General features: G+C 41.9%; 2 protein-coding genes across 8 annotated transcripts in view; one reads left to right on the top strand and one right to left on the bottom strand.

Moving 5' to 3' along the window:
* PALS2 (protein associated with LIN7 2, MAGUK family member) overlaps positions 1-20,708 on the top strand; it is a 62,526-nt gene extending 41,818 nt beyond the window's left edge. For 4 of the 5 annotated variants that reach the window (XM_042802018.1, XM_042802019.1, XM_042802020.1 and 1 more), the window contains 9 exons: positions 3,441-3,593; positions 4,122-4,349; positions 5,488-5,619; positions 7,617-7,716; positions 8,265-8,333; positions 9,338-9,499; positions 12,224-12,426; positions 12,832-12,960; positions 15,320-20,708. In XM_042802018.1, coding sequence (XP_042657952.1) covers positions 3,441-3,593; positions 4,122-4,349; positions 5,488-5,619; positions 7,617-7,716; positions 8,265-8,333; positions 9,338-9,499; positions 12,224-12,426; positions 12,832-12,960; positions 15,320-15,496 — 1,353 coding nt within the window. In that variant the 3' untranslated portion in view covers positions 15,497-20,708. Of the gene's footprint in view, positions 1-3,440; positions 3,594-4,121; positions 4,350-5,487; positions 5,620-7,616; positions 7,717-8,264; positions 8,334-9,337; positions 9,500-12,223; positions 12,427-12,831; positions 12,961-14,749; positions 14,808-15,319 lie in introns of those variants that run through there. The other variant, XM_042802021.1, reaches the window with a different exon arrangement.
* A 2,425-nt stretch (positions 20,709-23,133) lies between these two features.
* The window catches only part of GSDME (gasdermin E), a 28,008-nt gene continuing 24,328 nt past the window's right edge, over positions 23,134-26,813 (bottom strand). For all 3 annotated transcript variants that reach the window (XM_042802192.1, XM_042802191.1, XM_009962262.3), the window contains 2 exons: positions 25,939-26,012; positions 23,134-25,163 (listed from right to left, as the gene is read on the bottom strand). In XM_042802192.1, the coding sequence (XP_042658126.1) occupies positions 24,921-25,163; positions 25,939-26,012 (317 nt within the window). In that variant the 3' untranslated portion in view covers positions 23,134-24,920. The remainder of the gene's footprint in view (positions 25,164-25,938; positions 26,013-26,813) is intronic.

Below are 26,813 nucleotides of genomic sequence, written 5' to 3'. Positions count from 1 at the left end.
CTATTCTCATAGTTAGCTTTATAATGGCTAATCATGTCTTTAAAATGTTTCATTTAGAGAAGTGATCTTAAGTTGCCTCCTAGACAGATCTTAATTTATAGAGTTATTTTTCCCACGTATTCATGCTGCCTTACCAGCCCCTGTGATTTCTCTAAGATCTTAAATGATTTCCTCTCTCTTCCAGAACAGTCTTTAAAAAATGTCTTATTTTCACATGTACATTAGGGGCGTATAGTCCATTTATTAAGTTTTAATATTTTAACAGTGTTATCAGAGAAGACTAGCACATATTTAGTGCATAAAAGAGGAACAGAAATACTTTAAGTACTTCTGAGGCCTGAAGTGTTAGGAAAGGAGTCCTGAATTCAGGATCATAGAGTTATTCTGCTCTTGTGTATTCCCCCCACCCCAGCCCCCAATTTGTAATTAAATTGTTCTGTTGGATCACAGCTGGGGAAATAGTTATCATATAGGACAGGCAGCGCTTCATAATGTGTAGATTGCTGAGAATTTTTTTAGGAAAAAAACAAATTTTGAATTTGAACTTGGCTTTAGCATTATAGAGTGCCTTGGATATTTAATGTATGTTTACTGAATTTTGAATTATGTTTTTTTAATTTTTTTTTCCTACCTGTCAAATAAGGACAGCCACAAAAAACTACTGTAAAGAAGTCAATATGTTCTAAGTTAATGGGTTACTTTATGACAGTACCTTGCACAAAGGGGCCATACTGTCTGCCAGAGGACTGTATGTCCATTGTACGATATCTCTTGTGATATGCAGAGGGTTCTTATAAATGCCTTATTCTGGCAACATTGCCATTTTTTCTGTGAGAACCTTTCTGCAGTTGTCCAGTCTTGGATAGTCGGCGGATCCTGTTTACATATGCTGTGTGGAGGAAACTTTGAACTGTTTTATGGCTGTTGATTATTCAGTCCGTGTTGTTTTGCAGACTTTGGCAGTGGTTTTATAAGCGTTCCAGTACCAGTATGGGAAAGGTCAGATTCCAGGGTATCTCTGGAGTTGCAGGAACACAGGAAATCACTTTTTCCAATACCATAAGAAAGAAACAAGTGAAGTTCATGTAACTGTATTTCTCATATCGGTCAACCATATTGCTGAAATAGGAAAGTAACTGAGCACCACAACATGTCAGAGCGCCGTCCGGCAGTGGGTACAGACACACGGCCCCTGCTGCCAGGAGGCTTTGCTTGAGTGTGCTTCAGGACTGCATGGCGTGACCTGGCTGGTTGGAAACGGTCTTGTAAAACTGATACAAATCTTGAGTTTCAGAACTGAGAGCTGGGCATGGGAAGGAGGCAAGTTAACTGTGGCTTGTTTTAAGGAAACTACTAAACTGCTTTTCTAAAAGAAAACATTTTATAATTGTGGGCAGCAGTGTACAGTCCCTGTTAGTCCTTCTGTGACTCAGCCGTGATGTAAATAGCAGGAAAAAGATTTTGTGACTGAGGGATGGTTAAGTGGTAGTTGAAAGAACTCATGCTTATCCATAAAACTTGAGTGAATAAATAAGATCAGAATGTGGAATGGGTTCGGATTTAAGAACTGAAGAGTCTTATAGAGCATGTTAATCTGAAAAGGATGACTGAGACTATTAGTTTAGTAGTCTTTTTTTGGCTGTGGATCAGATTATAAACCATAATTTTTATGACTGTTAAGGGCATGGAGCTGTACGAGCATGGTTATGTGTAAGGCTCCATTAGAAATCTAGTGGTTTGTGTCCAGAAAGTTTGGGAACGATTTGTTCTAGCATGTGACAAAAGGAGGAAACTGGAAGTACCATACTGGTGTATCTGCCCGGTTTTGTCAGTGCTAATGTGTTAAAATGTGTAGTTGATGCTAGTTGGTTTCATTTTGGAAATGTAGAAAGATCCAAAAGTGTTGCTTGCAAACATTGGCAAAGAGAGATCTGTTCTCCTGCTTTCTGGATTGGATGTGTCTTGGATAACGAAGAATTAGAATTTGCTACCATCTGACAGCTGCTTAATTTAAATAAATTATTGTTTTTCTTATTTAATTTGATTTGGTTTATGTCCACAATATCAGAGCAGCCACAATAAGCAGCTGTCTTTACAGCCTTAATGGCGGGGGCAGAGTGAGTGAATTAGTACCCCCTTCTAACCTCCAGTTGAAATATCAGCAGGGTCATTGTGTAATGGGCAGATGAAAATGACTGTTAGGTTTGTGACACTGTGAGGGCTTGCATGTTGATCGTGGCACTAAACTAATACGGTTGCACAACTTTTAGGCTAGAGGTAGCTTACAGAAGGATGGAGCAAACTGCATAGCAAAATGGTTAAAGTTGCTTAAATGTTGCCTGCTCACCTGCTCTGCTTCCTAGGAGTTTGCTGTCTTCCTCTGACATGTGCACGTCACTATCAGTGATAGCCCCTATGGTGTCTTCTCTTTTTAGCTACTTACTTAACACCAGTCAGTGATCTGACTTAAGACCGTATCTCATCAGGTCACTGTTTCAAACAAAGCTAGGTTGTTTGAGGCTTAATAGGCATCTCCTCTACTTGCTTCTTTTTGTCTTTCTGTATCTGCCGGTGAGACTCTCTGCACTATAGGATGCTTTATCTCGAACTGCCATAGATGGTCGCTATAGGGTGTCACTTTTTCTTCTTTAAGACATAAATCTCCAGTATCTAATTTCCTAAATTTAATCTTGTTTTACCTGTATATATTCTTATTAATTTTTTCTTTAAATCTTAAAATATCTTTTATGAGAAAATCAAGTCTAAATTGCATTGTTTTCCAAAGATGATTACATTTATTTGGATCTCCTTTTGCTTTGTATTTATGTAGATGGATTCGTGAAAACGCCATTAACTATAAGGTCTGAGCTGTTGTCTTCCAGAAAGCGAATTCTGTCAACTTGGATTCGTTTGGTGCTAGGATTCTGCCTTGTCTTTATGCAAGCAGAAAGCACTCATTCTGCAGATTGCTAGAAATCCTTGCATACCTGTAATTATACAAATTACTGTGGAAGAAAATTTTATTACATTAAACAGAAGTATCTAATGATGAGTTACCTTCATTTTTTTGCAATGGCTTGTTTGTTTACTTTAACCATTTGCTTGGATACTGTCTCATTAGGTGAAGACTATTTTCAGTACTCCTTTTTCCATCTTCTTCCCTGCCTGTTCACATATTCCTCCCAAATTCATTACATTTCTCCTATTCTTCCTTAAGAAGAAGCATTTGCATTTACAAAAGAGAGCATGTTTGCCAAGACACAGTAGGCTTATCAGTCTGTGTGAATACTTGTATGTCAATTTTTGCTCCATTCATTGTGAAGTAAGAGTTTTATGATCTGGTCCCAAAAGGGCACATTCAGTGGTTATTCAGCACTAAATCCTTCTGCAGATGGTTATTTCATGATTTTAAAAGAAGGTTTTTTTCTGTTCCTTTGCAGTCACTCTTGGAAGCACATGATATTGTGGCTTCAAAATGTTATGATTCCCCTCCTTCTAGCCCAGAAGTCAATAATTCTTCAGTGAACAACCAGATTGTTCCAGTAGATGCTATTCGTATCCTTGGAATTCACAAAAGAGCAGGAGAACCACTAGTAAGTAACTGAAGATGACTGTGACTTTATTTTAAAGTTTGAGTAAAAATGTTTGCACGTGCCTGATTTCCTGCATTATGTTTTAATTATTTCCATTATTATGTTGTGTAAGTTAATGGGTGATAGGGTCAGTATTGGGAGGTTGAAACAAGAAGATACTTGTGTGTTCTCCGTCCTGTTCTCTTTAAGAAATTATGGGGTAGTGAATGGGCAGTCACTAGGCCAAATGACTTGCTAGCATAACTAACACAACAGCTGTTTGTTTGGTCCTCATACAAAATGACAGGATCGCATGCAATCAAGAAAAATGCAGTTGTTGAGTCATGTGAAAACCTTGTCTGAAAGCACTTCTGTGTCACCTGACTCTTATCTCTGTGTATTAGGAACTCTTACTCTGTAGTAACTATCACTGTCTGTTTTCATTGGGTAGACAGACTATCCCATATCTGTATATTTTTGCTTGAGATAATAGTAAAATGAAATTGAAATTGAAACAATGGTAAACTAGGTGTCACATACCTCTTTCAGGGTGTTACGTTTAGAGTTGAGAACAATGATCTGGTAATAGCACGAATTCTTCATGGTGGAATGATAGATCGGCAAGGTCTTCTGCACGTAGGTGACATAATTAAGGAGGTGAATGGCCATGAGGTTGGAAACAACCCAAAAGAATTACAGGAACTGCTGAAAAATATTAGTGGCAGTGTCACTCTGAAGATTCTCCCCAGCTACAGAGACACTGTTATTCCTCAACAGGTCAGTAGCACATTTCTAACAATTCTGTCAAAATAACTTCTGCTTGGTACTTATCACATAAGATTATTTTAAGGTTTTGGATTAGACATATTTTGATTATTTTGTGGATTTAATGCTGGCAGGAAGGCTAAAATGTGGATACCTGTATTTGCCTTTAGGTACATTTTAGAAGTGTGTTTACTCACTAGGTTAATACCATGCCTAATAGGCCTCCCTAAAAAAGTCTAGTTAGTAGCTATGACTGATAAACATTTGTATACTTCATACAAAGCATGTTTCTTTGACATCTGGTGACTTCTGATGACCTAACCACAATAACACTAAACTGCAGCGAACTTGATGTGTTTATAACATGATCAGTGTCCAAGTAATCTGTTTTATGAATTCAACAGGTAAGCTTGAACTCCCTGACTTAAGTAAGAACTCAGATGGTGGCTGCTCCTTATCCTTTTGTGTTGCTGTGGGCTGTTGTTTCTCCACTGCAGAAGTAAATGGTTGCTCTAAATCAGTGCCTTTATAAGACACTTCTTCAGGTAGTGGGTCTTAGTGCCCGTGACTATAATAGACTGTGCTTACATTGAGTGGATGCTGAGGGAATGTGCTGTATTTGAGGCAGGTGCACTGCTTCCTTTGCTCCCCAACCTGGTAGAAAAAAGTTTCTAATCTGCTGATGCAAATTACTGTTTCTGACCCTGTATCAAATTTGAGCCTTACAGCAGTCACATATCTTGTTTGTTTTAAAAGATTGACTTCATGGCAAAATGAATTCTTAAGATTCCAAACACCTTGAATACAGTGCTCACATTCTGAGAATTTTATATATTTTTAAGTATTTTAAAGTCAGAATGCTGAGTTGTATGTACTGAAATACAAAAATGGGTGTTCTGTAGTATACTGTCCAGACAGAACGGTTGCTTTTTTATTTTTATCATGAAGCTCCTTCAGCCAAGGTTTGCACTGCTGATCATTCTATTCTCTGTGTGCTGGTATATGCCAGTTTTTTCCATAGATGGTATTTTACTTGCCAAATGCAACCACTTTTTATGCTGTAGGTAAAGGCATTACTTCAGTTTGACAAATAAATTAGTAAGAATGTATTTTATAATGTTTAAGCTTTGTAAATTTTTACACATTTCAGGTTTTTGTGAAGTGTCATTTTGATTATAATCCATATAATGACAACCTCATCCCATGCAAAGAAGCAGGTTTGAAATTTTCTAAAGGAGAAATTCTTCAGATTGTAAACCGGGAAGATCCAAATTGGTGGCAGGTTGGTAAAAAGATTTGGAAAATAAAATTAAAAATGGAAAGGTTTCATTAGTTGTCTTAATAATAAACTCTTTAAATTATCATCTACTTCCATTTAAGAGTAGATACAAGAAAAAATATTTGCAATCTAATTTCAAGCTAATATCAAGATAGTGACAGTTGAAATACTGGAGAAAATTGAATGGTATAAATTGTATATATAACACTCATTTTGCTATTACTGCTATGTATTTGTCTTTTTGTTCTGTATCATAAGCCTAGACATTCCAAAATCAGTTTAAGTGGACAATTTCTAGCAGAAGGTCTTAGGTTGACTGTGTTAATTGTGGTAAGCCTTCCCTGACAGCAGCTGTTGAAGAAGTGGACCCCTTCCTGAGAGCTCAGAGTTGAGGAGAGAGGGGGAAATTAACCCTGTGGATTTGAAGAGGGGTGAGAATAGCTATTTGGAGAAGCTGTATCTTTTATTTCTATGGTGGTGGTGAATGTCTGTGAGCTGTAACATGCATGATTATAATCAAAGTGTTGGGCACTATTTCAAATATTAACAGTTCATCCTGTTTTAAGGTCGTATTTCTACATTCAGTCCTTCAGTAGAACTGTAGTCCGGTGCTTACGCTGGTTTTATTTTTAATACGACACTATACACACAACTAAACACCATCAGTGCATTTGCAAGTGGGATGAGTGAACCTTTAAGACACTTTTATCAGCTGAGGTACTCAAAATGGCAAGTGGCAGTGGCAATCTAGGCAAAGCGTTCAGCACTAGTAATTTCCTTTTCTACCCCTTAATTGCTCACCCTTTGCTAGATAACAAGCAACAGTCAGCCAAGCGTTACCTGAGAGCAATATATATATATGACTTCTTTAAAAGCAACAAAAAATATTTTAATATACATCAGCAACTGTTGCTGAATTCTGTTCCTTGTCAGTGACATTAATAACAGAAGGAAAGAGAATAAAAAGTGTGAGGGGAAAATTTACTACTGCCAAGTTAATTAGTTTCAGAAGTTAGACACTCCAAAACTCCAGAGTAGTTTGACATTTAGCTTACATGCTGTCTTCTGTATTGCTTTTTGGATTCTCCAGTTGTAACTTGTAGGAGTCCAGGAGAAATGAAACTGTAACACTCAATCAGTGGCAAAAATTAAATGCCTTAAACCTGTGTAGCGTGTTGCAAGTATTCCTATGCTGATCATGCCACTGGGGAAGGAAGTTAGTTTTTCCTTGTCCTGTCCAGAAGTGCTAGACTGTTACTGAAAACTTGCTAACTGTAAAAAATCAGTTAGTCTTAGGTAAAAGCTTACAAATTGAAAAGCAAACAGTTCCTGTTAACAAGAGACAGGCCAAAGAGTTATGGAGAAGTGTAGCATCTTGTAACTGTGTGTTTGTGTGTGTTAAGCTTGCTGAGAATTGAGCTTGCCATGAAATTATTTTACAGAGAATCTTAGCCAAACTTTCATTACTAGGAATACTTACATTTCTAAGATTTTAAATCTGTAGTTACTTAGTGCAAAAAGCTTGAAGGCATTCACTGTTTGTGAAACAACAGTTAATAAGCTGCACTGGAACCTGTTTGGAGCAGCTAAAGAATACAAAATACGTGTACTGTGTACTAGGAAGTGTTGAGTTTTGTCACTTGAGAGTCCAGTGTCTGGAGCCACTGAATTCCATTTAGGATTTTGATGCCAAAGGTTTATGGCTATAGGAGCTTACTAACTTAGTGGGAACCAGTAACAAAACTTAAATCTATTTTATTTAAGTTTCCTGTATTTTAATACTCAATGGCAAGACACTTTTATTGTAACACAAAATTTTAATACCCACATCTGAGTTTGAATTTCCAAGTCCCGGTGGTAAATGTATCAATGCTCGCCACTGGGAAACTCTGGCGGTGTGAAAGTCAGTAAACACCATGTGGATGAGAAAAATGCTTCTCACAATTTATCTATGATTTATGCTTTTTTTTTTTTTTTTTTTTTTTTTTTTTTTCCCCCAGGCTAGTCATGTCAAAGAAGGAGGAAGTGCAGGGCTTATTCCTAGCCAGTTCCTGGAAGAAAAGAGAAAGGCCTTTGTTAGGAGGGACTGGGACAACTCAGGTGAGACCTAATGAATTTCAGGAATAGATTTTGCTCTGATTTGTTTTGCTTTTCCTGCCTTCATAGATACTAGAAAACTGCTGTGTGAGAATACACAGAATATTGCGAAATGGTAATTACTGTATTTTGTCTTTGACTGAAGGACAAAGGCTACAGTATGCCTAGCCTTCATAGCTACATGAATCAGTTTTGCCGCCTGCTGATGAAAAGCTAAATGAGGTGGGAGACGCATGAGAATTATCTCTTTTTTAAAAAATTATGGTTTTATAGTATGCATTGCAGTTAAAAAATTAAACCAGTTTGATGTTTTTTTCTGCTGCTTTTTACAAAGTTTTCTAGGAAAATTATTTTTTTTTTCTGTGTTTGGTTCTTACTGTACCATTTAATGTGTATGAAATAGATGTGATCTCCTGCCCTAGAATATATAAAATTCTAAAATAGTCCTTGTAAATGTAAATGTAATGTAAACTTGCATATGTTCTTGAAAATTAGCTTTGGAAACACACCTTTAACAAAAATGATGAGTTTGTCTCAATTTTTATTTTTAGGGCCTTTCTGCGGAACAATAAGCAGCAAAAAAAAGAAAAAGATGATGTATCTCACTACAAGAAATGCAGGTATCTCTTAATATTACACGAGTCAAATTTCTCTAGATTTCTAAACTTGCGGAATCTAGGGTATCCAAAGCTGAAAGATTTTCAGTAAAATATGTCTATCAAATTTGATTATAAAATATTTTATGGTTTAAAATCAATAGTGACCAGTGGAGGAATGGTGGTGCTGAGTACATCTTTTGGTAGGTGGAAGTCAGAGAGGAACTGTGTGTTAAAAGAGAAAAAAAAAAGTGAAAGCTTTGTTGCCAGCAGGTGGAGGGATGTGATCCCTGAAGTGTACTGGGCTCTCCTCAGTGCAAGAGACACGGACTTATGAAGATGCTGAAGGGACTGGAGCCTTCTCTCCTGTGAGGAGAGGCTGAGAGAGCTGGGTCTGTTCAGTCCAGAGAAGAGAAGGCTCCAGGGGGATGTCATCAGTGTGTATAAATACCTGAAGGGAGGGTGCAAAGAGGACAGAGCCAGGCTCTCTTCGGAGGACCCCAGTGACAGAACCAGAGGCAACAAGCCAGCAACACAGGAGGTTCCCTCCGAACATCAGAAAATGCTTTTTCCACTGTGAGGGTGACTGAGCACTGGCACAGTTTGCACAGAGAAGTAGTGGAGTCTCCCTCCTTGGAGATATTCACCAGCCATCTGGCTGTGGTCCTGAGCAACCATCTCCAGGCGGCCCTGCTTGGGCACTGGGGTCGGAGCAGATGGTCCCCAGAGGTAGCTTCCAACCTCAACCACGTCGTGGTTCTGTGAAAGCTCGCTAATTGTTGATCAATCTCAGATTTTCTCCTTGGAAGTAAAGGTGATAATCTGACTTTATGCTGTCCGTGAAGGGGTAGCTATTTTATTCCCATACCAATTTAAAGCAAGAAAGCTTATATCAGACTTAATGCCCTTTGAGTACTATTTATATTCACATGTGGTCTGTTGATACATAGCAGGACTGCTTAATTTGTTTTTTTTTTCTTACAGCACTGACTGTGTGTTAACTACTTTTTGTACATTTCTCAATGTAGAATTTGATCGTCATGAAATCCAGATCTATGAGGAGGTAGCCAAAATGCCTCCTTTTCAGAGGAAAACACTGGTCTTAATTGGGGCCCAAGGAGTAGGGCGAAGAAGTTTGAAGAATAGGTTTATAGTACTGAATCCTACTAGGTTTGGAACTACAGTGCCATGTAAGTTGTCAGCATTCCTATTGTAATATCATACTTGGAGTCTCTGATTCTCTGGAAACTACCTGATGTTTATCGCAGTGATTCAGGGTAGGAGTAATTCTGTCAGAGCACAAGAGTTGTATAGATTGGGAAAATAAAAGGTTCTTCTCCGTCTCAGACAACTGAACTAACATATGATATCAGTGAAAATATTTGTAACTGGCGGTTAAACGTTACGGACGCCGCAAGAAAACAATTTTTGTATGAGTAGTATTTCAGCCTGCTAGGTTTCTTCAGTGTCAGTCACCATCAGTTACCAAGGGGATTCTAGATGTTCCTAGTAGGCTTCTGTAATGAACAGCCAGCCGTGTTTCTCAGGTCTGATGTTTAGTTTTCTGTTGGTAGAAGCACCCCGGGCATTAGAAATTGTTACTTTGGTATTAGAGATGTAGGGAAAAGCAACAGACTTCCAGTAAAACTGGAGTGTGTTTGATCTCCAAGGGTTTTATGACAATCTGTTTTAATACATCTAGCCTCAAGCCCGTGATCTTCTTTTTTCTTCCCTGTCAGCTTCAGAAAAAAAAGTTCCTCCCTCACTGAAGTACTGTTTTCTTGCCGTCCTTCCAGCTAGCTCCTTTGCCGATTCACAAGGTCTTTGATTTTTTTTAACTGCCCCCTCGGGTGTGACTGCTGACCAGGGAAGTCCACCCTACCCACATTATTATTCTCCTCCTGCCACCCGCTTTTCAGAATTTAAATAACAGTCCATTCCCTTCTGTTTTCAGTGGGCAAGAAGTATATCTGGTAATAGGGAAGGAGGGACAGGTCTGAAAGATAAATTGTGCAACATGAGAGAACCAGTTTCTCTCATTTGCTGAATCTCTGACACCAAAAGTGGCCAGGGCACAAAGAATGGGCATGTGTGACTGGTAACAGGGTTGACTTCTCAGTGTTACTCTTTTAAAGAAACCTTCCCCTGGGAATCTCATTGTTTTATATTGGCAAAATAATAAGAAACTTTTTATTATTTCTAAAATTCTTTATTCCCTTTTAAAAAAAGCCCTAAAAATTACTGGTTTCTCTGAAATACTGTCGGTGCTTAAATATATATAAGTAATGCAACACAGTGTTAAAATGCTTTTATATGGAATTCTTGAACACCCTTCAAAGGCATAAAAATTAACTTTTCAAACCTAGCAAACTGACAATCTAATCACGCGCATACGGTACATAGTTTATTGTATATAGAATCTCCTCTCTACTTCCTATTTAGATTTTAAGTAGGATAATGGGTAATCTTAGTTGGCCTCACTTTCTTTGATTAGAGGAGAATTCTCCAGGTTATTCACAAATGAAGAAGTGTGGGGTGGTTTTGTTTTTTATTTTTTTATTTTATTTTTGGAAAATGGCTGAAACAGGTCCATTTTGCTAGGGGGAGAAGCAGGTCCTGGCTGTTGAGTTCTAATCCAGCAAAAGGAGCTGTGTTTTTTCTTCTGTGTGGATAGCTGTTAACAGTTTACAGCCAGAAGGTGACTTAAAACTGATTCTCCAAAATTTGTTTCAAACTGACAGGATGGGGGGGGGGGGGCTATTGTGTTAACCATTATAGTTTTAATCTTTCTGTAGAATCTTGGGTAAAACTAGATGTTCTAGTAATAATGTTTATTGCTAACAGCTTCAGAAAATCATTTCTCCTGGGAGTTGAGTTTTCTGTAATAATGAAATTGATAGGAATTACTGGAAGGGGGATATAGCTTTCCACTTGTAACACCAAGTGGCACTAAGTGGTGATACAAGTATTACCAAAGGGATCCATTCACGGTTATGTTTAATATATTCTAGAGTTAAAATCTAATTAAATGCAAGTAGTGGCCAGGTAATATGGTGATAGGAAAGCAAAGTTGGTAATAATCTGATAATTTCATTTTGTTTTATTTTATTTTATTTTGTTTTATTTTATTTTATTTTATTTTATTTTATTTTATTTTATTTTATTTTATTTTATTTTATTTTATTTTATTTTATTTTATTTTATTTTATTTTATTTTATTTTATTTTATTTTATTTTATTTTCACTTTCTTAAGTAATGTCTGTACTGCACAGTGTAGCCAATACCCGAGATAGCTGCTAATGTTTTATTTAAATATTGGCTTTAATCTCTCTGCAGTGAATTTACCTTGCTTTAAAGGGTAAGTTGTCTTGGGAAGCAGCACTAGCTGGCCTTCACTGGATCCTGCTGCAGTGGCTGGGCTGCTTCTGATATTTCATCTAACTCTATAGCTAGCTCAGGTAGTTCCACCCTGAATTAACCGGGCAAATGCAGCGAGCAGCGTATGTGCTAAGGTTTGCGGAGCAGGGCAGATTTTGATGTGTGCTCAGTTATTTTCAGAAGTCTGTTTGGCATTTGAGAGTTAAACTTACATTTGATTTCCAAGTCACTTAAATAATTATCTTATTAAGTGAATAATTGAAAAGATTACATGAATGAGTATGGTATACGGTGTGAAGGAGTAATACAGAGAAAGGAGCAAATGGGTGGGTAAGTGACGTAGAGGAAATAGAAATAAAGGGAACAGGAGGGGCTGTGCTCGGTTTTGAAACTTATGCTGGAGTAATTAATCTGTATATGGAACAATTGTATATTAATACATATAATATTCTCCCTAGCTTAGTAGGCAGTCCAGTCTCATATTTGTATTCCAAATATAAAAAGGTTCCATTTACTTTTTAAATTTTTTGCTTAGTTACTTCTCGAAAGCCAAGGGATGATGAGAAGGATGGGCAAGCATACAGGTTTGTGTCACGAGCTGAAATGGAGACGGATATTAAAGCTGGCAGATATTTAGAGCATGGAGAATACGAAGGAAATCTTTATGGCACCAAAATTGATTCCATCCTTGAAGTTGTTCAGACGGGAAGGACCTGCATCTTGGATGTGAATCCACAGGTATATCATTTATAATGTTACACTACAAGTGGAGGAGTGTAATGCTGAAGAGGTATGCCCTTAAATTTGAAGGCTTCTTACCGGGTTTAAAGGTTACAGTATCAACTGGATTCTTGCATTTGTGGCACTTAATTGGAATGAGCTAGAAAGATGGAAAAAACCCAGCTTAGATTCTGCACGGAAGAGGAGTCTCGCGGAGCAATCAATAATCTTTTTAGCCAAGGAAAGAATGATGTTGACCATTTCAAAAGGCAGTGTAGGAGTTTCTAAAATAGAAATAAGAATCTTCTCTTACGTGTTTCTGCCCATTGTAACAGACTAGTTTTGCAGTGTCCCTTAAGTAATATAGACATGTGGTAAGGCATTCTCAAACTTAGGGATTTTTTCCTTTTTCTTTGCTTCCAGGCCCTGAAAATACTGAGGACTTCAGAATTTATGCCCTATGTAGTGTTTATTGCTGCTCCAGAGTTGGAGACTTTGCGTGCTATGCACAAGGCTGTGGTAGATGCTGGAATTACAACCAAACTTCTCACCGTAAGCATATTATTTCGTATTTAGTTTGCTTTGAACAGCATGTTCTTAGATTTTTTTTTTTTTTTAAACCTTTCATTTTAGATGGAATTTGGTTTGAAATTAATGTCTCTAAGACAAGTTAGGCAAGACTTTGCTGATTACTTAGTAGAAGTTAATCAAATACTATGTATAAGGCAGATTGCTTCTTTCTTAAAAACAGACCTCTTACAGAGAAGTGTTGATTACAAAAATTACTTGTAATGTGTTCTTTGGGAAGTGTCACTTTTGATTATTTGCAGCAAACGGTAGATATTTGATGGTGGGAATTGTTCTTTTATGTAAATGTCTTTCCTTCGCTTTCCCCATCTCTCCCTCTAAAAAGTTTTGTTCAGGTTTGTCTTACAAGTGTGATTTAAAAATGGAATCTGAAATCCTTAAGAAAGATATTGTAGCCTGTGTTTTTTTAAAAACAAAACAAAACAACAAACCCCGAAAAAGGTCCAACCAACAGACTGTAACTAGGCCTTATTTCCACTGCTGCAGCAGCACGTGCTGCACGGAGGATGGCTGGGAGCTGCCAGAATAAGTGTTGAACAGCTTCTCTTCCCCTTAAGTTCCTTGGGTCTGTCGTGTAAATCAAAGTGGCGCGTTTTATTCATTAGATCTTCCCTGCTTTTCTGAGACACAGTGTGTAGCAGAGGGAAATGAGATGCGATTCCTTCACTGCAGCGAATTATAACTGTTCTGGAAGGGGATGCACTTTCCCAGCTGCAGGACCAAAGCAGGGAGAGCCAGACTGAGCAGCTCAGAAAACTGTCCTCTGTGTTCAGCAGTGCAAAATCCCCATCTGAGAAACGCCAGGGTTTGCTGACAGCTCACAACAGCAGTGCTGCCGCGATCCGCACTATAGCAGCAATGGCATGTCTAAAGCTGATGGGACGTTCAAAGCAATAAAATGGGGGGTGGGTTACTCTCTACTAAAGGAATGTGGGATTTTTTGCCTTTTTTTTTTTTTTTTTTTTTTTTCTTTCCTCTTCAAACCTCTGTGAGATCCCATTCCCTTAACCACATGGGAGACTGTCCAGTCCTAGTCATTGGTTCTGGTTAACACAGATTCCGGCATCTCTGTGGGTGCTCTGCCTTTCCTCCTCCCTGCCCCAAATGAACCCTGAATTTTGTGGTGTGCATACAAGAAGGCAAGGTTGAAACTGTCTAGACAAATAAAAAAATAATTTCCTGCACTTCCTAATATTTGATTCCCTGAGGGACATCCTTGCCTTTGTTTTACTTGTCCTTATGAATAATAAAGATAGTTACATTTAAAATATATATGTCTTTACAGATAGTAAATCATACCTGTATACATGTATATAAAGACTATGATTTCCCTTTTCATATTCTGGTACTTCCTAAACAAATGGAAAACAAATGCCATTTGAAGTATTACGTTCTGCTTGCTAATGGGTCTGTCTGCATTATTTCTAGCATCCTAAGCCATTCCATTGCAAAAATTCTGGCTCTTGTGGTTATATATTTGCTCGTTTCCTTCATTTACTGTGAAGGAAAGCCTATTCACAAACTTACTTTTTCATTTTGGCTTTTGTATTGACAACTGTATGAGGACTTGAAAATATTAAATATTGTCAAGGGGACAAATCTCGTAACTGCCTGTGAAAAAATGGCTTTTGTGCAAAAGTGGAGAGGTGTTTGCTAAGAATGTAGGACTAATGAAACATAAAAAAATGCTCAGTGGCAGCACTCAGTGAAAGCTTCATAATGTAGGAATATACATTTCCTGCATATTTTGCAGCTCATATCAGAACTGAAATAATGCAGCGGTGGTTTACAAATGAGGAACTGATGTCAGGTGAGCAAGGCTGAAATGCCGCCTCTAAAAGCAGTAAGGTATTCTAGAGCTTTATTGTACTAGCAGTGTATCTTTCATTGTCTTTCACTCCATACTGATGGAAATGATTGGATTTTTTAGTGCTTTCTGTGGAAATAAAAAAGAGCACAAATACACTTATTCTGATTGGATTGTCCCTTGCACATACAAAATGATTAACTGCCCGCTGTGCGTACAAGCCCAAGTTCCTGTACTTCGACCGACCTCCTTAAAAATTGCAAGGCTCGCGGACGTTGGTTGCCATATTTAACATTACTGGCACAGCTCATGGGGTTTTCGGCCCCTTCAGTGCATTCTGGCTTAAGTTCTGTGTGGATTTCCTATAAAAGAAAACTGTTATTATTTCTTAAATATATTCAGTGTACAGCTTTAAGCAGTCAGTTGCAGTATATGCAACGAAGGGATGATTCTTCTGTCTTTATAAGGATTCGCCAAGTGTTATGTTCTTGGTAATCTTTAAAATCTCTTCAACAGGACACTGATTTGAAAAAAACAGTGGACGAAAGTGCACGGATCCAGAGAGCGTACAACCACTATTTTGATCTGACCATTGTAAATGACAACCTGGACAAAGCCTTCGAGAAGCTACAGGCGGCTATCGAGAGACTGAGGCTGGAACCACAGTGGGTCCCAATTAGCTGGGTCTACTGAGATTTCTCAAGAGGAGCTTAAGTAACAAATAAAATCACCTGCAGCAAATACGCTAACGTGAGGTTGTGTAGATACCAACGATAGCCTACGGCACCTGTGCATTTTTACTCTGTGTATATTCAAGTAGTACACTATTCTGAATTTTTATAAAAATGTTGAAGGGAAAGTGTACTTAAATATGTAATTTATTTTAATTTTTCTAAATTTTTACAGATAACCTTTCTATTCATATCACATGAAGGAAATGCGTTTAAGCATTTTTGTATGTTTTGATTTAGTACTTTTGCCTTTTTCATCTAAGAAACTTTCAGTCATTCACTTCAACATTTGCGTCTTGGTCTTACATTTTCACTGTGATTAAAAAAAAGGATACTTGAAACAATTTTTGTAAAACTTGTTAACGTCAGTGTTTAACCGGTCAAAAGTCTATAGCTCTTACTAGGCAAGAACACTTAATTTCTTCGGGTTTTTTTTCTTCCTTAAAAAAAAACCAGTAATTTCATGGGAGCAGAATTTTAAATATTAAAAGCAGCAAGCAACACACAGCTCCATAGCTCCAGCTTTTTTCAGCTTAATGTCGGTGCATTCTTGGTGTTTCACAGATTCTTGATGTCTCTTGATTTAGACAACTGTTGTATAGGTTCCCTTAAACATATCTCTTAAAATAACATAAAGCAATACCTTGCAGGCTGCTTACTAGGCTGCTCTTGGGAGCCAACCTTCTGGTCGAAGTGCTGATGTTAGGAAGCTGGTACACAAGGAATTCAGCGCAATCTGGATAATGGGGAAGCAGCCTGAGAGAGAACCTGATAACATGGAGCCTTGTAGAGTGATGCTTAATGTTTAGGACTATTTATTCATACTTGTGAAAACACATTGCTTTTTAAAAAAAAAAAAAACAAAAACAAAACAGGCATTTTCTTTTCTTAGGACACTTCAATATTTGTATAGTGATCTGTGGCTTAATTTCCTGTGATACTTAGCTGGGTTCTATATTATCTTTTTGAATATTTGTGTGTGATCAACTGCTGTATTTTTCTGAGTGTGATGTAATGGAATTTCTGTGCTTTTTGTTACATTGTTTTTAATTGCGTTTTTCATTAGCTAGCTTGTGAATTGGAAGCAGACTGCTAAAAAGCAATGTTGTTTATACCTTTTTTGTTTCACAGCATATTTCCTTTTGTTTAGTGACAGTTCTCCCCTTAGGGTCACTGGTACAATTCGTGTTAGGTTCGAGTTCATGGATCAGAACTGAGGCTGATGTAAATTTCTGCTTAACGAGAACAAAATGAAAATACAGCTTTAGCTCTTCTTGTGCCCACGTGCTGTAACGTCAGCTGCTGTATACAGTGGCATTCACCATCACTCGCCAGGCTAGGTGTCTAAACTGAAGTCACCTGTTAGTTTAATTTCTCTTCCATCTGGCGACAGGCACCGGGCTTCCGAATTCTTTCTCAACAGCAAAGTGTGACATGGAACGCTATCAAAAGGCAACTTCTTCAGAACCATTTCTGAAGGAAAAGTAGCTTGGACACTGTAAACCGGTATTGCTGCCTGGGGCTCTTAAAGACTTTCAAGTGCACAAGTAAAAGAAAAATGGAGCTGATGCAGTAGAGGAAAAGTGTAAGTCTGAAAAAAAAAAAAAAACACCTTAAAACACCCGTTGTACTGCAGGTGATTTTGACAGAGCCTGTGAAGTTGGTTGTTGTGGGGGTAAAGGGGCAGGGGGGGCTCGAGATCCCAGTGTATGTGGAAAATGTTAGCTGAACCCGTGTGCAGCACAGGTAAATCTCTGTGGCTTTTAATCCTGCGATTTCAGACTTGCAGAGGGAAGCTCAAATTCTCCACGAGAAATTTGTACCACTACTTTGTTTTATGGTTATACTTTTCAGGATGTGTTTTCTCTGGTTTTGTTTAAGTTGGGCGGAGCTTTTAAATGTGGCACCAGCGTGAGGCTTTCATTTTCCTGTCCCAGGAGACACGTTCCATGATCCTGTTGCTCAGAGGCTGCTTTGAGAACTGGATGGAGGGCTGCATGTAGCAGCAGTGGTGGCAGAGCCAGGGCTCGGCTTGGCTGTTTTAAGGATTGGCTGTTGGCGCTGTAACTGTGTTTGTGTACTGTGTAACAGGAGACCTACCCACACTGTAAATAAGATGTGCTGTCTGGACAGATACGATGCCTTTTCATTGTGAGTTAGAAATTCCTCTGTGATGCCAAAAGTTGGGCGCTGAGCTCACTCTTCCCTAATGAACGGAACAGGAAGATCCTTCAGTTTCCACGCCATAGTACTTCATACTGTAAATATCACTCAGTTTCATCGCGTTTTTTTCCCATAAATTTACTTAACCAAATAAAACACGTGAAACCTGGGCACCAAGGGTTAGTCAGGAAAACCTCTCCGCTCCTCTGTTGCCATCCCAAGGGAGAATAGTGTCAGAAGAGCCTCCTCGGTCAGCGGTTTCCAAATAGCCGTGTGGCTGCTAGAGCCTGAAGCTCTAGCTCTTGCTGCGGGTTCGCACAGTGGTTTTAAATCAAGCGGTGAGCACAGCGGGGCCGGGGCCTGGCCCTGGGGTGGCGGCAGTGTAGATGCTAAGGAAAAAGGCAATTCTGAAGCAATGAGAAGGTGGCTTCCTTAGGTCGCGCACGAACATTGTAGCAAAGTGTCTGCGGGTTTTAATTGGCTGTCAGTGTGCGGGTTGTAAGGGGGGGGAACACCTCAGCACCACAGTCCTTGGGGCTGTCGGTTAAAGCTTGAAAATTGGGAGTTCAAATTGGCAAGTATGTAATCTTGGGAGGGGAGAGAGGTTCGTTGTGGTTTGTCTTGTTTTTTTTTTTTTGTGGTGGTGGGTTTTGGTTTGTTTGTTTTTTTTTAGCAAAATCAGATATTCTGCTTAGTTTGTCACTACCTGGTAGGAGGACTAGAATGCCAGTTACTTTTTTTAACGAAGAGCATTCTTGGAGGTTCTTAGAAGGCCGGTGCCATTTCAGCCATAGACACAGCGGTGAGAGTCTGTGCCTGGCGGGGTCAGGTGCCAGAGACCTGTACCTCGTGCAATTAGGGGATAAAGACACGAGGAAAGGCTGGTTTTGAGCAAGTGAAAGCATTTCATACAACAGCTGTTGGAAGTGTTTTGGAGGAGTTAACGTAACAAGGATTTCATGTATCTCATTCTGTACGAAATCATTTTCCAGACACTAAGAGGAAACCTTTTTACACTGTTAATAATAACAATAGGTGTGTCTGAGCGAGGTGAAGATGCTGCTAAATGTTTAAGTGGTGTATCTATCACAAGATAAATATTTAAGTAGTTTAGAAAAGTAAATTATCAAATAGTTGTCTGTGTTTACGTATGTATGTGGATGGTAAAAAAAAAAAAATGCTCACGTCTGCTATCACATTACTAAGTTACCATGACTTAATCCAGAAATGTACCTGCATGTGAGACTTTAGAACTGGTACACTTCTCTACCTGGTTTCTTGTGTTTACTAATGTATATTTTTCTAAATATACAGATATTTCAATCTAAAAATTCTATATTTATCTGTAATTTCTATCTGTTTTGGACAGTGCATGAGGTGCTGTAAAATTCTGTACATATAGAGACTTATAGAAGAAATACTGTAGTTGCCCTGTGAATGAGAAGTTACACGTAACAGTACAGTCAGGATGCCAAGATAGCCCTCAGTTATTTCCTTAAATGCACCAAAAATTCCCTTAAGTGTGCACCAGTCTCAACTTTAATGTAAATACTTTGGTGCACGCACACCCAAGTGATTACCTTCCTGGCTCCACGTGTTACACCAGCGGGTTTACTTGGTGTTCTGCATCACGTGAGGAGATGCAGTCAGCTAGAGTTTTGCGGGATAGTAACGGGCTACGTCATCTCGCGAAGATTTAGAAGGGTCTTTCAAAATGTTCTGCAAATGTAAAATGAAGGTAAAACTGGAGCGGAGTCACAGACCGACGCAGGCAAGGGAAATCAAAATTTATAACCAGTGCAGGATCCTGAACTTGTGCCGCGTGCTGGGATCAGCTTGGTCGGGGCAGAGCTCTGTGGAGCTGGACGGCAGAGCAGCTCGTCGCTTCTGAATTTGTGTTTGTTACATAAACTGTCACACCTTGGGTAGACTCAAAACGTGATCCTTCCTTTCCCCCATCCTCTGTACAACTCTAACTCATGGCGTCTTCTAAGATCATACCTAAATCACTTGCTGTACAAACCGCCTGCAGCTCAGCACTCAGGAAGTCATGGGGGTTTCGTTCTGCTTTGGAGAGGGTGATTCAAATAAGAAATAGGGAACTTTTTTGCTCTTTGGCTGGGTCCCCTTTAGAGCCACGCCTGCACCTCTGCTGTGCTTAAGGCCCCGTGGCGAAGGGTCGGGCAGAGCACGGCGACGCGGGCCAGTGCCTGTCTTTAGGTAGGAGCCGTTACTGTGACTCCAAACCAGTTCAACCTTCCTCTCTGCCTACCCCTCGCTTTGCCCCCGGGCTCGCCCTGCCTCGCTGCTTCCCCCGGGCTGGGCGCAGAGGCAGGGGCTGTTCTGCCCTCGGTTCCCCGCCGCTCCTTGCGCCCCGCTGGTGCAGCTGTAAGACAAACCACAGACGCGGGGGGGCTGCTGCAGCTGCCGGGCTTCGCACAGGGGGGTTCTCCCCGCACCCACAGTCTGAAGAGTTAAAGTACCCTTGTTGTTGCCAAACGACTTCTGCAAAAGCAGGGAGATCAGTTGATCCCTGTCTGGGCAGTAACGGCCCCATACAGTAGCAGCCTCCTCGCCTCTCGCCTTAACCCCCTCCACACAAAGCCTCTCTGGCTGTTGAAAGGATTGCTGTCCTTAAAGGGGCTCCCATTCTCTTTCCCTGGTTACTGAAGGTGGTGAAGCCAAGTCCTCGCCTGATTTTTTTTATTTTTTTTTTCCCCATCTCTGCATTTCTTTTTTTTGGCCTACCCTTCTTCGCCTTCATGTACGTTGAACAAGCTCACTGAGGGGAACCGTCTGGGATCCTCAACTTGTGTCTTGTGGAAGAACTAGTGGTCAGTAAATACAGATGTTTATAAGACTGGGATAACTTACTGGTTTTAGTCCCAAGACAGATATTTAAAAAAAAGCAAAGCAAAACAAAAATTAGATTGAGAAAACTTGTAATTTTCAGAGGCAGCTTTGGCTTCCAAAATGTGTTAAGTGAGCTTGTGTGCACACACACACACACACACGTAAATAAAACTTGAACGTAAGTACCGCAAACGCTTCAGACAGTATTTGCTGATTTACCTGAACTCCCCGTGGTGGGATGCTGTTCCACAAACTGTCACCTTTTAAACTGCTGAATTTTCGGCTGATATGCTGGCGCTGCAGCCAGAAGGCACCTGCACAGGCTTGCAAACACACTCCAGCTTGGGGCAGGCAGTTAAGCAGTTTAAAACCAGATTTTTTTTTTTTTTCCCAGCAAGGTTTATATTTTCTAGAATAAATTACACTTGAAGTAAATGTGAATTTTGTTCTCAGTATTTTCAGCCCTTTCTCGGCGTGGGGTATGGAGTTCCTTTGGACGCCAAGGCAGGGCTTGGCGGGGGGGCACTTACTGACCCGCCTGCCAGGCTCACACCCTCACAGCGCTGCAGCAGCCCTGGAAACACTTTCTCCCCTTTATCCTTTTCACGTCCTCAGCTCCACGCCAGTGCCTGTCCACGCACGGCTGGCTGGCCTCGCAGTGAGCCAGGAATCACTCTGGAAGTAGCCAACGTTCACCTAGAATCCAGTAAAACCTTTTCCAAAACCCCAAGCAACTTCTCAGTTACTCGACCTCTTACACGGTCCCTCGTGTAGAGCAGAGGGAAGGGCCCGGCTCTGGGCAGTTCTGGGGGTGGCAGCAAAATTGTTGACTGCAAAAAAAAAAATGTATTTTTTTGACTTTTGTCGGTGTAGGTCTCCGCACACGTTACGTATGGAGATAACTGTTGAAATGTATTTTCTCCCCTCTGAAAATGCACATTGAGCATTCCTTCCCCTCCCTCACGCCCTCCTCATCTATTGCCTCTGTAAGAAGGGCGATCGCTTCCTTAGGCTTTAAAATATGAGAAAAGTTTGCTGCTCTCCCCCCCCAAACCGGGTTAAGAACTGTAAAATCCTGCTTAAGTGTTTGGATTTAGACGTGTATTAGAGGTCTGTCACTTTGCATTTCCCTACCTTGCTTCTCCTCACAACTGTTTTTGCCTGTTGGAAGTTCTCACGTTGTTTTGTTTGTTTTGTTTTGTTTTGTTAGTTCTACAGCATATTAAACTGGATTCGGCATTTGTAAAAACTTTAAAAACTGCTCCCCTGTAAAGAAAATATACTCTGGCTGAAAACATTGTACAAAAAAAAAAAATCGTAACTATTAGCTAAACTTGCCAATGTAAGCCTGAAGAGGATTTAGTACCTAATTGTGGTTTGACAACAACACCGTAGAGCAGGCCCAGGAGAGGGGATGCGTTAGCGTTCTGACTTCGTGCTTAGAAAGTCAGCCAATCCCTAGGACATTTTCAAATTGTGACTCGTTTTCTAAACCCCCCCTTGTCTTTTTAGCAGCTAGTATTTTCACAGTAAACACAGCCAAACATAACAATGTTGATGTACAAATTGTGAAATTCTCCTGATTCCCAACAGAATATTTTTGTATATAATAAAGATTTAATATTAAAAAAAAAAAAAAGAGGAATTAAGCTTTTTTTCCCCGGTTTTGTTGGTCGGATGGAGCTTTAGCCAAAGCAGCAACCTGTGCACGCGCGCCTTTTGTCTTCGCCTAATCCTCCACCGCTGAAAACCGCCTCCACCCCTGCCTCCTTGGCCCGGGCACCCCCCGCCGCCGCCCCGCTCCGAAGCGCTGCGGGCCTACCGGGTGTGGGTCTCCCTTCGCGCTCCGAGTTGAGGAGAGCAGCTTTGCAGTCGCCCTGGCTCAGCTCGGCGTTCCTTTGAGCTCCGGGGGCCTCTTCCCCCATCCCACAACTGTCATTGCCGGATTTGGGGCTCCTTATTTTCAGAGCGCTGCAGGGTGACGGGCCTCATCCTCCTCATCCTCCTGGGCCTGCACTGTAATTCCGGGGGGGGGGGGGGAGGCACGGAAGCCCCCGGGGCCTCGGGTCTGCAGCCTCTACGAGGCGAGCGCTGGTGCCGGCGCGGGGCCGAGCCTGCCGACGGCTGGAGACACCGCACAAGAGGCTGCTGCCCTCATCTTCCCTCCTCCTGACCCGATTCTCAATCGCACAAGCGTGGTCTCTCCCCGCTTCCTCCAGCAAGCGCAGGCAAAGGGAAACACCGTTTTCATTGCGAAATCAAACCTGTTAGGAGACGGGCTCCAACCTTCTCTGAAGTTCCCCACTCTGCTTTCTCTGCTTTTTTTTTTTTTCTAACCTTGAAAAAAAGCGCTTTTCTGCTCGGGGCCAGCCTGCCGCAGGGAATCGCTGTTTTACCCAAGAGATGGCGGATGAACATCCAGCTCTCCCCAAGTGCCGTCCACGCCGCCAGCCCCGCGGCCGCCCCCACCTTGTCAGCAAGCCGTATGGCCCTCAGCCTGAAATCCACTCGACAGGTCAACTGAAACAAAAGACTAACCTACACCTGAAAGCCAAACAGCAGGAAGCGAAGAAAACATTCTGCTTTTTTTTTTTTTTTTTTTTTTTTAATAAGGTTTCTACAGAACACCTAGCGTCTGTTTTGATCTTCCCCCTCTTTAAACAAATCCCCTCTCTACATGTAGGACGCAGCCCACCCTGGCAGCAGTTACGCAATACGGCGCACGTTAAGATGCCAAAACTCCGTCCGGAAGATCAGAGCAGGTGGAGGGCGGCACAGCGTGGGTGTCCACACATCCACCTGCGTGCCCCAGCATTCAGGGCCAAGGGCATGGCTGGAATCCCGCGGAGAACACTGGAAATTACATGCATGAGGTTAGAAGTCAGGCGTAACATTTAATAGAAAGGTTTGAGAAACTAATGGGGTACAGAGGCAACTTCTGAGTAGTGAGTGGCAAAAGGCGACTTTCCCATCTCCAAACACCCGCCGCTCCCAGAAGCGGAGGAACGCGCCTCCTTCCTCCTGAAGAAGGTTTCCACACACCCCAGGGCAAGGCTCGGGCAGCTCCAGCGGCTTCATTTACCAGCTGAGCCGCAGAAACACCGACAGCTCAGCGTGCAAGGCCGTCATCCTGCGCTCTCGGCCTACGGGAAGGTACCGCGGTGCTTTTTTTGCCAAGTCCCAGGGGAAGTTGAACTGACGGGAGTTTTTTAAAGAGCTCTTAGACAACCATCTGCTCAAGCCCGTGTGGGAACAGAGCAGAAAACTGAACCCAGGTCTCCTCCCCGCCCAGCTGAGCTGCAGGGCCTGGTTACTGGTCACCCCCCGCACAGGCACCTGCTTGTTTGTCTCTCAGCCACCTCACAACCCCCTCTGAAAGCGCTGACCTGCAACATCACCTCCCCAAGCCCGGATTTACGGTGATCTCTGCTGCATTTCTGTCCCAACCACATGATTACAAAAGGTTATGATGAAAAAAAGGCAGAATGGTTCAAAGCAGAAAGTGCTTTACTGACATTTTGCTGCTCGTCAAAGAAACGAGCAAAATATCTGCACCTGAAGTGTCACATGGGTAAAAGGATCCTTGAGGCGGAGTGCAGCAGGGGCGTTTCACCTGCACACACCAAGCAGGATCACGGTATCTCAAAGAGGAAGTTCTCAGAATGCAATTTAAACAGCTGAAACTTGCTAAGGTGAGTGAAAACTTAGTAGAAAACAGCAATGCTGTAGAGAGGCATAAACTCCCAAGCTGGTCTTAGTCTTCGAAAAAGAGGGTGTTTTTTTTTTTTTTTTTATTTCCTGCAGCATGCAGTTCACACCCTTAAAGCCAAACTACACTTAATAAATGAAAACCTAATCAAGCACCTCTTTAAGAGCCCTCCATTTCACCTGCTCCAGAGAGAAGGCATTCTGCACAGCAAGTCTTAAACGAGCAAAACACTTACTGCCTTGCAGAACCCTGGATTTCCACAGCCTGCTCCCTCACTTGCTCACAAAAAGCAATTTGTACTTTCCAGTTTTCTCCCACGCATGTTAATGCAAGCAATCAGGCTCCTACTGCCCTGCAGATCTGACAACTACCAGAACAGCTACGTTCCATTTCTGCCCCAGGCTTCTCTTAACTCCTCCCCTCATCCCTTATTTATGTATTTTCCGCTCCAGACGTGCGCGCACCCCTCGGGGACGCTGCAGAGCGGCGCCACGCCGGCGGCAGAGCCCTTGTCACCCCAGGCACGCCGAGTCCTCCCTGACTCCACAGCCCCTGGCTGCCCTAAGCACTCACCCGAGCGGCTGCACCGCTAGCTCCAGCACACCAACACTACACTGCAGAGCTACAGAAAAAAGAACGGGCTAGGGTAGGAGCTGGATACTCAGCAAAGCTCCTGCCCACTCCCACCCAAGGCGTACAATCCATACAGTGCAACATAAAGAACAAGTGGGAAGAATGTAGGTTCTTTCATAGTTACAGCTTTTACAGAAGACCCTGTCAGTTCCAAATTAATGTTTGATGAAGCAAACAGCCTTTGGACGACATCAAATCTTCTTCTGTCAGTGAGGGCAGCCACCAAAGGACTGCTGAGCGCCACAGTGCCATCGGCTGAAGCCACGTGGGGCTGTGTTCACGAGAGAGAGCAAAAGACAGAGTCATTAAAAAGGTTTTCCAAGCGGCGCTGTTCCTGCCACCGCGTAGCTCAGCTCCTTACAAAACCACGGGAGAGCTCACAAGGCAGTGGCAAAAGGGTAAGATTCCCTTTACTATCAGCCTTGACGAGTACGACGTGCTCATCCAGAACCAAAGCTCCGTGGCACCCCTGAAGGAGAGACAGCTCCTCCTGCCACGTCCTTTCCCCTGCTCCGACTTCTCTCACTGCAGATCACACTTAACTCTCACTCTTGCTCTGAGCAAGCAGCAGCACTCTCCTTGCCACTACATAAAGGTTGCTACTATTTTTGCCAGTGAGCTTAAAGAGCTTTAAAAAAGCCCTGCCCCACTCCTTCAGCAGTTGCAGTGAATGAACTCCTAAATTTGCCAAGGCCCAAGCACTGCCGCCATCAGAGTGAAATTTCTGTTTCCCAAGGGCAAGTGATCACTGAGCCTTTAAAACGGGCTAGTGAGACTATTAGTAAATTCAAATTTGAGCTTAGCGTACAAAACTTCTGCTGCTCACAGCCCATGAAATTTCCCCAATACAGAAATGTTTCAGACCTTAGGGATCGACCTGCAGCACATTACCTGCATCACTTGACCCTGCCCAAGCAATGCCTACAGCTGAAATTCAACACTGGAGCTTGACATCTGCTTTATTGGGTGAGCAACACAAGGCAGAGGGCACAGCCATTAGTGCTGCTGGGGCCCACGTGCTACACAGTCCCATTTTGATTACTCACCAAACAACACAATGCTGGAACAACCTGAAGATCACAGCAGGCACGCAGCAGGCCAAGAGTGTAATCAGACAGCTCTGTGAAGGAAAAGTGAGAAGGAAAAAAAAATCGTTTCCAGTGAACACTGCAGGAGGCTGCCTGCTGGAAAGGGGCTCTGCTCCGGGGTTCTCCTGCTGACTAAAGACAGACAAGCTGCATTTCTGAGTCCCATCTGCAGGTGCAGCACCTTGTGAAATGGATGCTGGAGACCAGAGCGATTCAATCCTGAGGACAGCTGTCACAAGTGCTCTGCTGGATGTTTGGAAGAGGCTGATCCAGCCCTTTCCTGCCTGCTTCCCAGAGCCCGGAATGACATGGGACAGGGAATGGGTGCAGGCCCCACGCGGATATCCCTGCCCTTGAACAAAGGCAGCTCACAGGAAAGGGGATTTCCTCCCCCCCCCCATTCTCTTCTCCTCAAGGACCTCGCCAGTGTTTCACGCCGAGTCTCCAGGCCGGATGGATGATTTAGGCCTCAAATAAACAAAGACCTTCTGCTCTCAACATCTGTGAGAGATGCCGACTTCCGCCAAACCACACTTTGAGCCATTTGAGAGGAAAGACATAGCTGAGGCTGCCCTGGGGCAGGGATACGGACTAAACGATCCCTGTGGAGCCCTTTGACTCTGTAACCCAAGGGCGTAATTCCTAACGGAAGCAACAGGCACAAACCAGCTTCTGCCTCTTGATCCAGCTACACTTACGCCTGGACAGTGGCGGCAGACATGTCCCAAGCCAAGGGATAACACAACACGCTCAGCGACCTGGGCCCTGCTGTTAACAGCATCTGAGAGGTGTTACCACATCAGCAGGTTTCTGTTTTCTGTTGCTTTTCTGTC

This window comes from Tyto alba, unplaced genomic scaffold (genome assembly GCF_018691265.1).
Source record: "Tyto alba isolate M040663 unplaced genomic scaffold, T.alba_DEE_v4.0 Super-Scaffold_38, whole genome shotgun sequence".
Classification (NCBI taxonomy): Eukaryota; Metazoa; Chordata; class Aves; order Strigiformes; family Tytonidae; genus Tyto; species Tyto alba.
This window is presented reverse-complemented; position numbering and strand designations above follow the sequence as displayed.